Genomic DNA, 14196 nt, shown 5'->3' with positions numbered 1-14196 from the left:
ACGGGTCCCTGAGTTACTCTACTTCATTCCTAGAAGATTTCAGCAGTCATTTTCTCCAACATTATTCTTATTTTATATCTTGCTGATTTCAACAGGCACATAGATGATGACTCCAGCACTGAAGCTTCTCAATGCTCAACTTCCCTCCAATAATCCTGTCCTTCACTTGACCTCATCACTCATCCCAGTGATCAGCCCCTACACACCTGGTCATTAGCAGTAATTACAAGCCTCGCATAAACTCAGTTTCAAGAACCACCAACTCCAGCCACAACCTTCTATTTTTCAGCTTACACCAACACATCTTTTGAGACTTGTAATTCATCTATCCCACCACCTTTTCTTATTTTTTAACTTATCATTCATCCTTGTTTTTCTCTTTCCCCCAGCTTAAATTCCAACCATGTATCATTTTAATCCCTTCCTCACACACACTCACTCCCAATTCCCTTATACTCTTGTCTACTTGGAAAAACCCACGGTGATCGAACCTTCTCTGCACCCGTGCTGCATCTATGTGGTACACCTCAGTGTCTCCAGAGGGAAACAACCAGACCAACTGATTGCTGCCACTGCTGCTAACACTTCAGTCGTGTCCAACTCTGTGCAACCCCATAGATGGATTGGTCTCCCTCTAAACTAATGATCATTAATCTCAGAGGCTTTTATGCTGCCAAAAAATTCTACTACATTTTCCTAGTCCATAGGGCTTCCCTGATAGCTATTCGAAAAGCTATTTAATACTTTCTTTTTTCTCTCTCAAAACTCTCAAACTCTCTTCTACAATTCTCTGTTTCACCTGCTGAGGAAATAAGCAATTAGAGGACAATTGCCAGCAGCTCTCATTCCCACAGGTACCCATAAAGAGCACCCGTGCCTAAATATTCTGCTTTCCATTTGGCAAAACAATGGATAAACTGCACTTTGCTCCTGCCCAAGACCAGTCCTTCCACCTGGACACTAGATCTCATCTGCTTTCTTCTACTGAAAGTTATCCCTCTAGCAAGTCTTGTTCTCTCTGGACTTCTCTTCAGTTTTTCTCCAACTCTTCCTAGTTGTCTCCTGGACTTGAGTGTGTGTGGGAGTGGATGAAACAGAGATGGGTGAAAAGGGAAAGACCCTGACCATTTGGAAACCAAGAATGATGGCTATCATGGAATTTTTATCTTCTTGTAAATCTTTCACAGACTTCTAAATCTCCAGGTGCTTTTCAGTTTCATCCAGTTCAGTCACTTAGGTGTGTCTGACTCTTTGCGGCCCCATGGACTGCAGCACACCAGGTTTCCCTGTCCATCACCAACTCCTGGAGTTTACTCAACTCATGTCCATTGAGTAGGTGCTGCCATCCAACCATCTCATCCTCTGTTGTCCCCTTCTCCTCCTGCCTTCAATCTTTCCCAGCATCCGAGTCTTTTCAAAGACCAGGTGCTTTTAGCTTTTAACTAAAAATATAATCCTATTAGCAAACAGACACTGACAGTGTGGAAGAACTAAGAGAGACACTAACACCAATGTTGGTCTTAGTCATCTCATATCCAGAATCTTTGTCTAGCAAGATATCTGAAAGTCTAAGGACCTTTGTTCATGCAGGAATAAACAGTTCAGAGATTAGAATAATTCTGTGAATTTTTCCAAAATTCAAGCACTGTTTATAACCATTAAGACATTTTTTTTTTAACCTGTAATAGCTGTGTCTATGAACTAGATAAGATCCCTTTTCTAGTTCTTTGCGACCCCATGGACTGTAGCCTACTAAGCTCCTCTGTCCATGGGATTTTCTAGGCAATAGTACTGGAGTGGATTGCCATTTCCTTCTCCAGGGGATCTTCCCAACTCAGGGATCGAACCCAGGTCTCCCACATTGTAGACAGACGCTTAACCGTCTGAGCCACAGGAAGTCCCAGAAAAGATCCGTAGACAGTAACAATAAATAGCTCACCTGACCTTCAACTTAAACTACCAACCAGAATGAAAACAGTTTATGGTACTCCAAAGAAAATGAGTGAATCCAGATAAGCAATGCTTTTTGCTAAATTCTTATTAGCTCTATTAATGGGATAATGTGAACATCTACTACCTGGCCCAGATGCACTGTCTCTTGAGGGTGTGGGTGGTGGTAATTGTTGTCTTGTTAAGATTTTGCTTTCATTTTTTATCTGGAGTAAAACAGGACCTGCATCTGGGGAGACATGTTAAAAGTAAATAAAGATGAAAGCCTAAGGACAAAACATAGTCTGTTCCACAGCAGAGATTTTCAAAAAAGAATGCAAATCTAGGATTAAAGCAGCCTCAGGAAAAGTCAATTTTACCACAACATTGCCTAAGGAAGAAGTTATTCTTATAGAATTTTATATTTAGAAACTAAAATAAAATACTATGTTATTGTCTTTTCTTTTATAATGCTGTTTCTATCACTCTCACCTCTCCCAAGCCCACTCTAAAAACAGAAGAAACTTTTTATAATATATGAAAAATATTTACCTTTGATTTTGGATTGAATCCAGTCCAGGAAGACACTCACTCTGGCAAATACACCAGGCTTCCTTGGTTGGGCACAGCCAGCTCCCCAGCTGACAATGCCATAGAGGACAAAGGGACCTTTTTCATGTTTACACACTAATGGTCCACCAGAATCTCCCTGAAACACCAAGAAAACATGTTCTAAAATTGCTTTAATCAGAACTCCTGCTTTCAATTTTGGAACATGAATAATTAATTTATTCAAAACATATTTCTTTAATTTTTTAAAAGATTTATTCCTTGTCACTTGGTATTCCTTAGAACACTTAGACATAAATAAATGAAATGGCAAAAGAAAGGAAAGAGGAGACACTACAGCTGGTATTCCGGAAATACAAAGGATTATAAGAGACCATTATGAAAACTTACAAACCAAAAAATTGGGTAATTTATAAGAAATAAATTCCCAGAAACATGCAACCTACTAACATCAAATTAAGAGGAAAAAGAAAATCACAATAGACTAATATGAGAAAGGAGAATGAATTACTAATGAAGAATATCATAAAAAAGAAAAGTCCAAGACCAGAAGGCTTTACTAGTGAATTTCATTAAACATTTAAATAAAGAATCCTTCTCAAATTCCTCCCAAAACTGAAGAGGGGGGAATACTCCAAAAATCATTTTATGAAGTCAGCATTATTCTCACACCAAAGCCAGATAAGAACACTACAGGAAAAGATAATTACAGGCCAATATCCCCAATGAATATAGATGTAAAAATCCCCAGCAGAATACTAAAATACTGAATTCAGCAGTATATTAAATATACTATCAATCACCATAATCAAATGGGATTTATTCCAGTGATAAAAGAGTTTTTCAATATATGCAAATCAATAAATGTGAAAGTGAAAAGTTGTATCATCTCAATAGTACAAACAAAACATTTGAAAAATGCAACATTCTTTCATGATTAAAAACTCTCAAGAACTTGGATATAAACAAAACATAACTCAACATAGTAAAGGTCATATATAACAAACCCACACTTAACATCCTACTCAACAGTGAAAGGTTAAAAGCTGTTCCTCTAAGAGCAGGAACAAGACAAAAGTGCTCATCCTCACCATGCCTAGTCAATACAGTCTGAAAGTTCTGGTCAGAGCAATCTGGCAAGAAAAGGAAACAAAGGCACCCAAACCAGAAAGGAAGAAGTAAAATCATTTTTATTTTCAGGTGAAATAATCTTTTCTACAGAAAATCTTAAAGGCTTCACCAAAAAACTGTTAGAACTTATCAATGAACACAGTAAAGTTTCAGGATACAAAACAAACATGCAGAAATCTCTTGCCTGTAATCAGTGACAGGCTGTGCGCCTTGCACTAGTTCACAGTGGGTCCTGCTGGACAGATTGAGGTAATCAAGCAAGATCTGCTCCACAGGGCTAATGCTACATCTCCCCTGTAACATTTTATAGAGGTTATAAAAAAGACAGTGGTATGCTGTGTGATGATCAGCACAAAGTCCTGCGTTTCTATCAAGGCCACCTGGGCCATGAATGAGAAGGGAATCAAAATGAAATCTGACTAGAATTTTACTGCACAGGCCAAGTACATTTAGTATGGCATTGAGTTTTGATATAGTTTCACTTTGATGTGAATTTTGAATTTCAGCTACACCTAGATAGACATAAAATGATAATTAAAATGCTGTACCAATTTATCTAATAAAATTGGCACCTAGCCCTTATTTTGTTGGCTATGAGATAGTTTATGTTAATTTTAAGGGTTTGATAGAATAGTTCATGTGTATTACAGTGATATTCGTATGCGGTGTCTCCAAACGTTATTTTCAAAAGCTCAAATACAAACTTCTTTGAAATATAAAAAGGAAATCAATTGTGTCTCTATATACCAACAAAAAACATATTTAAAAAATTTCATATATGATAGCATCAGAATAATAAAATATTTCAGAACACATTTAACCAAGGAGGCAAAAGATCTCCATATAAAAAACTTCACTTTGATGAAAAAAATTGAAAGTTATTTACACAAATAAATGAAAAGATATCCTATGTTCATGGATTGGAAGAATTAATATTGTTAAAATGTGCATACTACTCAAAACCACCTACAGATTCAAAGCAGTCCATATCAACATTTTAATGGTGTTTTTCACAGAAATGAAGGAAAAAATCCTAAAACTAACATGGAACAACAAAGACCCCCACATAGTCAAAGCAATCCTGAGAAAGAATAAAGTTGGAGGCATCATATTTCCTAATCTTAAAATACATTACAAATTTATAGTAATCAACACAGTATGGTACTGGTGTTAAAACAGGTATGTAGACCTAAGGGACAGAATTGTGAGCCCAGAAAAAAAAACCTTAATTTATATAGGTAACTAATATTTGACAAGGGAACAAAGAGTATTCAGTGAGGAAAGATTAATTTCTTCAGTAAATGGAATTGGAGAAATTAGATATCCAGAAGCAGAGGAATAAAATTGAATCCCTGTTTATACCCCAAAAAATTAAAGACTTAAACAAACATAAGGCCCCAAAAGGCAGAACTCCTAGAGGAAAACAAGGGAAAAGCTCCTTTGCTTGTGGCATCAGTTCTTTGGATCTGAAACCAAAAGCACAAGCAAGAGGGGCAAAAATCAGTCAGTGGGATTACATCAAGCTAAAATGCTTCTGCACATTATAAGAAACAATCAAGATCAAAATGCAACATGTGGAATGAGACAAAATATTTGCAAACCATATATCTGATATGGGGTTATTATTCAAAATTATAAAATTCTTACAAATCAATAACAAAAATCACAGTTTAAAAATGAGCAGAGGATCTGAATAGACATATTTCCAAAGAAGATGTGCAGATGACCAATAGGTATATGTAAATGTGCCCAACATCACAAGCATCAGGAAATGAAAGTCAAAATCACAATGAGATAGCATCTTGTACCTGTTTAATCATCTATCATCAAAAAGATAAGAAATAAAGTCTTTGCAAGGATGTGGACAAAAGAGAATCCTATTGCAACACTGGTAGGAATATAAATTGATGTATCACTGTGGAAAATAGAACTACTATATTACACAGCAATCCTAGTTTTGGGTATACAGCCAAAGGAAATAAAATTAGGATACTGAAGAGATAACTGCAATCCCATGTTTATTGTAGCTTTATTCACATTAGCCAAGATATGGAAGCAATCCATTTTTCTGTGAAAGAATGAATGGATAAAAAAGATGTAGTGTGTGTGTGTGTGTGTGTGTGTTATGGATACTTTAAGAGTGCTCAGTTGCTAGGTCATGTCTGACACTCTGTGACCCCGTGGACTATAGCCTTCCAGGTTCCTCTGTCCATATGATTTTCCAGGCAAGAATACTGGACTGACTTGCCATTTCCTCCAGGGGATCTTCTTAATCCAGGGATCAAACCCACATCTGCATTGGAAGGCAAATTCTTTATCACTGAGCTATCTGGGAAGCAATATATACATATATACACATTAGATATATGTTTATTTATTTGTTATTTATCTATAAGAATACTAAATATTAAGATGGAATATTATTCAACTATGAGAACAAAGGAAATCCTGCCTATTGTGAGAATATGGGTGACCCTTGAGAACATGATGTTAAGTGAAAAGTCAGATAGGGAAAGACAATGACTATGTTATATCACATATATGTTAAATCTAAAAAAATTTAAGCTCACAGAAATGGGCTTCCCTGATGACTCAGTGGTAAAGAATCTGCCTGCCAATTCTTAGAGGCATGGGTTTGGTCCCTGGGTTGGGAAGGTCCCCTGGAGAAGGAAATGGCAACTTGCTCAAGTATTCTTGTCTGGAAATCCCATGGGCAGAAGAACCTGGCAGGCCATGGGGCTTCAAAGAGTTGGACATGCCTTAGTGACTAGGATCTTATATACGGTTGCTAAGAGAGTAGATCATAAGTGTTCTCAACACAAGGAGAAATGGTAATTGTGTGAGGTGTGCTCAGTTGATCAATTTTGTCTGACTCTGTGACGCTATGGACTGTAGCCTGCTAGGCTCCTCTGCCCATGGAGTTCCTCAGGCTAGAATACTGGACTGGGTTGCCATTTCCTCCTCCAGAGGATCTTCCCAACCCAGGGCTTGAACACTTGTCTCATGCATCTTCTGAATTGGCAGGTGGAATCTTTACCACTGATCCATCTGGGAAGCCCCTTCACAACACATGTGTATAAAAATCAGCACACTGTACATTTTAAATTTATACAGTGTTATATGTCAATTAATCTCAATAAAGCTGAAAATAATCAGACCTTAAAATATAGGATTCGCATTTTTTTAAAAGACAGCTTTTCTGATTTTTAATCGGTGCTTTTTTAATATATATACAAGTGTATTTAGACCCTAACTAAAATTTTAATTATCTTCTAAAATAAACTGAGCTGATAACACATTTGATATAGTTGTTTATTTTATATGAAGAATTTTACAGTAGATATCCTGAACTGGGACTAGGAGACAGATTCCCTAATTTGTATTGTAGAACAATTAACATTTTCTTTGGGCCCAGTTTTTTTCCCCACAGAAGATTATTAAGATTCCCTTCCAGTTTGAAAATGGTCTGATATGTCTTTTATTCACTCATTAATTCAGTACCAACATATACCCAATATAGAATTTTTCAGGCAATTACAAACATTTCATGATACAGAAAAAGTCTAATTTATCTTGTTTTGTCAGTTCTTATCACAGTGTTTAGTACATAGTAAATCTTTAATAAACAAATGGTGCCTATTAGTTACTTAAAAAAAAATTATTCAGTGCCTACTGTGGGCTAGCCATTATAGAAAAGAGTATAAACAAATTAGATTGCAATGATACCCATAAAAGGAATACTCAGAGTGAATGTTGAGAAAAAAGGTAGCTGTGGGTATGTTTACACACACATATATATACATACACATACACACATATATAAATATATATATGCATACACATATATAAAAATAAATTACATATTAACTTATATAATAAATATATTACATAAATAAATTACATAAAATAAACTATATATTAACACTCAGATGTGACTGTTAAGGGCTTCCCTGGTGGTGCTAGTGGTAAAGAACCTGCCTGCCAATGCAGGAGATGTAAGAGATACAGGTTCCATCCCTTGTTTGGGAAGATCCCCTGGAGGAGGGCATGGCAACCCACTCCAATATTCTTGCCTGGAGAATCCCATGGACAGAGGAGCCTAGTGGGCTACAGTCTATAGGGTCACACAAAGTTGGACATCACTGAAGCGACTTAGCATGCACATATGTATTATATATGTGTGTGTGTGTGTGTATATATATATATAAGCATTTGAGCTCATACATGAAAAATAAGAAGGAGCTGTATTTTTAAAATCTGGAGAAACAGCATTATATGTAGAACTGATATCAGGGCTAAGGGCCCAATTTAGACATGGATGTGGCAAGTTTGAAGGTCAGAAAGCAATCAGTGTGGCTGGACTATAGTAAGCAAGGGGAGAGAAATGAGAAATACATTGGAAAAGTCAGCAAGAACCAGACAAGTATCTACTCTGTGAAGTCAGAAATCACTTGATAGGTCGAAGAACTTGAAATTTTTAAAACAATCTGAAATTTGTGGTGAGCAAAGAATCACAGGATTCCACACCGTGTGTCTGAGACTCCCATGTCTCTGCATTTCAGCCTTCTGATGTTCACCTTCCTGGATGAGAAATTACATTAGCAGGTCCATTATGTCCAAGTATACACAGGAGGGTGAAAACCAATTACCTGACAGAAATATTAGAGTCCATTCTGTCAAAGCAAGTTTCTGAAGCTACCCTTTCAGTAAATCAGTATTCTTTGTAAGAGAAAGCTAGTCACACGTGGTCAGAATCTCAACTCCTATTTTCCTTTTCTCGTATTGGCTATAAATTTGGTCACACTGCAGCCAAAGTGACAGCTGGATGTAGCTGAAGTAATAATAGGTGCCAAGTGAGATCATGGTATTTGGCTCACCTCTACATAGATCTATTTCCCTCTCTAGTTCATTTTATGATATCTTGATAGATTAATGTCTTTCCTTAAAGTTAGATGCTATTAAACATGACAGAGACAGCAGAGCTATTTGTTAATTTTCTTGATTCAAAATAGAAAAACCATCTCTCAAAAAAGGGAGAAAGAACACATTAATTCAGAATCAGAACACTTTTCTATTTGATTGCTGTAACAGTAATATCCTCTAGCAGAGGGTGTGAAACCCTTCTCATACTCCTCAGACCTGCCAGTCAGTGTCTGGCTCTGTGCCACAGGGATCCTGCCCTCTTCACCCCACCCATGAGGTAAGCCAGAATATGAGAGGTGCCCCCTGCAGCCCTCCAGCCATCACTTTGGGGAAGCTGCCTCACTCCTCCAAGGGAGTAAGTGTACTACATGCGTTTAGCACTGCAGGATTCAGTTCAGCCCCCCACTGTGGTAGCTGGCTTAACTGCACATCCTAGACTGGCTGCCTCCCCTTCCCTGTACCACCTCCTCACATTCCTACAGCTGACATCTGCACTTCTAAGCAGACCACTACAACTGAATCCTCCTCTTAGGGTTGCCTTCTGGAGAATGCAAATTAGGATAATATACATATAAAACAGAATTTGTATAGAACTTGACATCACAAAAGGCTTAACTACAATAAATTTATACTCAAAGTTAAGAGGGGACCTCCTTCCTTTTGTTCTCATGTTTTACATGGAAAGACTTCTACCCAGATTATAGCCCAGTTTTCTCTCTTTAGAGCTGATATCTACTGCTTCGTGTTTCCTCATGGTGGGGGCTGGGGTGTACCATCAAAGAGCTACAACTATTCAAGACTCATTCTTTCTTCCCTCTCTAGCCCAGCATACCAATCTGGAGGTACGTGTCTGCCTTCCTTCAGGCAGCTTCCCTCAAATCCAGCCTAGGAGCTAAAGGTAGGGCTACTTCCTGTTGGAAATGCTTCTCGGTTGCATACCTAAGTCACAATTTTCAGTTGGCTATGTGGATATTAAAGCTGATATTTTGCAATCCTTTTGCACACATCCTGTCTTTTGCTTACTTAATGCTGAACTTGCCAATAGCATGCTTGCCCAACTGACTTGTAAGTCCATCTGTGTAGCTTTGTACCACTGTGGTATCACTGAAATTAAACTACTGCTTTGTGACTTGTTTTCCATTGCATATGAAAACCATTTTTTTCAAAGGTTCTCATTTTCCTCATGATTGTTTTATTTTATTCTGTGGTAGAAAATTGTGTGAGTACACAGGAATTTAGTAATAATTTGAAACAATAAAATTCTTATATCACAAGTGGGATACATTAACTGAGAATCCTTATTTGCTCATTGCCCCTTTACCAAAGCCCTAAGCATATCTGAACACATCTCACCAGCAGGTCAGTTGAGTGGTGTTGCCCTCTCCTACCTTCTCACAGGCTCCTCTACGTACCCACTTGCCCTCTGACTGATGCCTGCTTCTGTCTGGCCTTTGAATAGGGGTGTGGTGTGATGCTACGGGCACGCTTGTCTATGACTTTGAGAGTGAATTCTTCTTGTCTATGGAGAATCTCCAGCAGATAACAACTTCCTGTCTTCCTTGGCAAAATTGGGATCCTCTCACCTGGCCCACATCTTTCCCTCCAGATGCTGCAAAGCCAGCACAGATCATCTTCTCTGAGATTCCTCCTGGATGGGCTGAATAGTAAGTGCGTTCGCAGACCTCTCTTTCTAACACAGGCACTTGAATCTGCTGTAAGCGACTTGCTAGACCACCATCTAAAAAGTAGATTGAGAAAGAGCTTGATTGTAAAGTAAACAACAGGTGATGTTAAAGAAATATATTCAAGTTCAAGCTTTCTCTACACCATCATTCGGTTTTGCCTAAGTTGATGCAGAATTTTGAATCCAAACACAGTGTCTTGTACAGAATATCTATTTCCAGATGCAGCATCTTGGGGAAGAAAATCCATCGGCAAGAGAACATGACCAAAAGCACTTTTTTTACTAGTTTAATTCTGATTTAAATCTTGGTGTTTCAAAGATTTCTATATGTAAGAATTCAGAAAGAGAAATTCAGTAATATATGACTTGGTGTTAGATAATCCATATTATAAATATATATGACTATATACTTATACATGTACAGTTGACCCTTGAACAACACCGGTTTGAGCTGTACAGGTCCACTTATACTTGGATATGTTTTCAATAGCAGATACAGAAGTACTACATAGCTTGTGGTTGGATGAACCCATGGATGCAGGATTGCAGATATGGAAGGCTGACTATAAATGATACTTGAATTAGCCTCCACATTGTTCAAAGGTCAACTGTAAATATTTTATGCAAATATAACTATACAATATATAGTTTTATATATACATAGTAAATATAACTATACAATAATACATTTATAGGACTTCCTAATATAAACCAAAATCATGTTTCTCTTTTTCCTTTATTATCACTGGGGCCTAATTCCAACTCCAATTTAAGATGACTTTGATGATGAATACTAAAGAATTTCTTCCCTGGCCTGACCCTCAGGCAGGCCTATGTTAACATGTGTTCTGCATGACTTATTCTATCACTTTAGATTTATGACTCATTTAAAAAAGCTAAATTTTGTATTTAATAGTTCTGTAACTTTCTGGAAACAATTTTTTTTTAAAGGGGTTCGTGTATACATATGGGGCTTCCTTTGTGGCTCAGCGGTAAAAAATCCTCTTGCTGGTAACCCACTCCAGTATTCTTGCCTGGGAAATCTCATGGACAGAGGACTCTGGAAGGCTACAGTTTTGGGATCACAAAGAGTAGGATAAAACTTAGTGATTAAACAACAACAAATATGTATACATATAGCTGATTCACTTCCCAGTACAGCAGAAACTAAAAAAACATTGTAAGGAAACTATACTCCAATAAACATTTTAAAAAATTATATTAAAATTAATTAAAAATTAATTTACATTTAGTGGTTTAGATGGTAAAGAATCTGCCTGCAAGGCAGGAGACCTGGTTTCAATCCTTGGGTCTGGAAAATCCCCTGGAGAAGGGAATGGCTACCTACTCCAGTATTACTACCTGGAGAATTTCATGGACAGCATAGACAGAGGAGCCTGGCGGGCCATATAGTCCATGGGGTTGCAAACAGTTGGACATGACTGCATAACTAACACAAGATGTACAATATTTATGCTTTTCACTCCAAGCTATTAATACTCACAACATTGTGAGGTGGGCTGTCACACTGATTTCACACCTGAAAAAGCCAGAACTCTGAAGATTTGATCTTTCAGCAACTATGGGACAGAACTAAGATCTAGCCCGGGTCTGACTCTTCTATCTTACTTTTCTAATGCAATAACCTAATACAAAAATAAATTAATATATTTAAAATCCTCTTTTCAGAGATGACCCCTAAAAGTGCTGTTTATTATCACGTCTCAAATTGGAGAACTTGTTCTCTCTCTGAGACTGAAAGACTGAAGTCACCTTTTGTAAAACTTTAACTACCTCTGTCACCTGGTGGTCAGAGAGTTGGTGAAGGCTGAAGGAATTAGAGAACAGGCACAGTTACTCAAGGGCATTGAAGCCAGCCAGTCCATAAAAAGTTAGTTTCCTCTATGCGAGGTAGATATTGACCCCGGGGGAGAGAGCAGTAAATTAGGCAGAGATCTGCCTCCAAGAGGCTCCCGCTATAAGGGGTGAGATATAGAAAACGAGTCTGTAAAATAATGTCAAGTCCCTTTATGTGCAAGGAGATGATAAAACCAGGCAATGAAGAGAGTGGAGAAGGACAGTCCTGCTGCAAGAAAGCGGTCTGAGAAGATGAGTTAGGATGGAGTGACGAGAAGAGGCTGTGAGAAGACTGAAATAGGAGTGTTCCGAGGCCCAGGAAACAAAGTACAGAGCTTGAGAGAGAAAGAAGACACAGTGCCTGAAGGTCAGCCAGCAACGGGACAAAGGAGGGACGGATGCTGGAGAGGTTCGGGAGGCCCCATGCAGATTCTTCAGTGCTGGGCTAGAAGATCAGATTCATTCTTTCTTTTCTCAATGAAAAATTATTATTATTATTACCCAAAAGTAAATATTTCGGCAACATTCTTAACATTCAGTTTGGGATGGAAATTGTTTCTAAATGTAACAAAAAGCCATTTAAAAGGTTTATCAGCTGAGCCACACTGATTTAAATTCCCTTTTGATATTTATTAGCCATGGAATCTTGGCAAATGACCTAACTTTCAGGTCCATAACCCCCTCATTTGCAAAACAGGAGGATAAAATCTCCTCATATGGCAGTTGTAAAGATTTTAGAAAAATGCAGTTTGGCTTCAGGTACCACAGTAAACTGAGAAGATGAATGCTATACAGGGTCAAAGATTAATTCCCCTCTCTGTCAAGCTCACAGAATTTGCCACTGTTTTGTTTGAAGTATATTTGACTTCCTTTTCATGAATCACAACTTTGTTGAGCTTGGGCAAATGGCAACCCACTCCACTACTGTTGCCTAGAGAACCCCACGGACAGTATGAAAAGGCAAAAAGATATGACACTGGAAGATAAGCCCCCCAGGTTGGAAGGTGTCCAATATGCTACCTGGGAAGAGCCGAGAACAATTACTATTAGCTCCAGAAAGAACAAAGCACCTGGGCTAAAGCGGAAACAACTCTCAGTTGTGGATGTGTCTGGTGGTGAAAGTAAAGTCCGATGCTGTAAAGAATATTGCACAGGAATCTGACATGTTAGATTAATGAATCAAGGTATGCTGAATGTGGTCTAGCAGGAGATGGCAAGATTGAACATTAATAACTAGGAATTAGTGAAGTAAAATGGAAGGGAATGGGAAAATTTAATTCAGATGACCATTATATCTAGTAGTGTGGATAAGAATCCCTTAGAAGAAATGAAGTAGCCTTCACAATCCACAGAAGCATCACAAATGTAGGGTTTGGGTACAATCCCCAAATGATAGAATGCTCTTGGTTAATTTCCAAAGCAAACCATTTAACATCACAGTAATCTAAGACTATGCCCAACCACTGATGCTGAAGAAATTGAAGTTGACCTATGAAGTTCTGTGAAGACCTACAAGACCTTCTAGAACCAACACCAAAAAAAAAAAAAAAAAAATGTCCTTTTCATCGTAGGGGATTAGAATGCAGAAGTAGGAAGACAAGAGATACCTGGAATGACAGGCAAGTGTGGCCTTGGAGTACAAAATGAAAAAGGACAAAGGCTAACAGAATTTTGCCAAGGGAACATGCTGGTCATAGAAACACCCTTTTCCAACAACCCAAGAGACAACTCTACACATGGATATCACCAGACGGTCAATACTGAAATCAGATTGATTATATTCTGTGCAGCTGAAGATAGAGAAGCTCTACAGTCTGCAAAAACAAGACTTGGAGCTGACTGTGGCTCAGATTATCAGCTCCTTATTGCAAAATTCAGGCTCCAGCTGAAAAAAGTAGGGTAAACCCCTAGGCCATTCAGGTATGACCTAAATAAAATCTCTTCTGATTATACTGTGGAGGGGATAAATAGATTCAAGGGACTAGATCTGGTAGGCAGAGTGCATAAAGAATTATGGATGGAGGTTCACAGCATTGTACAGGAGGCAGTGGCCAAAACCATCCCCTCAAAAAAGAAATACAAAAAGGCAAAGTGGTTGTCTC

At 38.0% G+C, this 14196-nt stretch overlaps 1 protein-coding gene across 1 annotated transcript in view; it reads right to left on the bottom strand.

Moving 5' to 3' along the window:
* Nucleotides 1-14196, bottom strand: part of LOC102181933 (ovochymase-1) — a 67506-nt gene that overhangs the window by 22479 nt on the left and 30831 nt on the right. Inside the window, exons 12-14 of the mRNA XM_018049053.1 lie at nt 10137-10291; nt 2482-2638; nt 2078-2173 (exon numbers count right to left, since the gene is read on the bottom strand). Of these exons, the coding sequence (XP_017904542.1) occupies nt 2078-2173; nt 2482-2638; nt 10137-10291 (408 nt within the window). The remainder of the gene's footprint in view (nt 1-2077; nt 2174-2481; nt 2639-10136; nt 10292-14196) is intronic.

The sequence above is a fragment of the Capra hircus genome, chromosome 5 (genome assembly GCF_001704415.2).
Source record: "Capra hircus breed San Clemente chromosome 5, ASM170441v1, whole genome shotgun sequence".
NCBI classification, from domain to species: Eukaryota; Metazoa; Chordata; class Mammalia; order Artiodactyla; family Bovidae; genus Capra; species Capra hircus.
The sequence above is the reverse complement of the archived record's forward strand: the minus strand, read 5'-3'. Positions and strand labels throughout refer to the sequence as shown.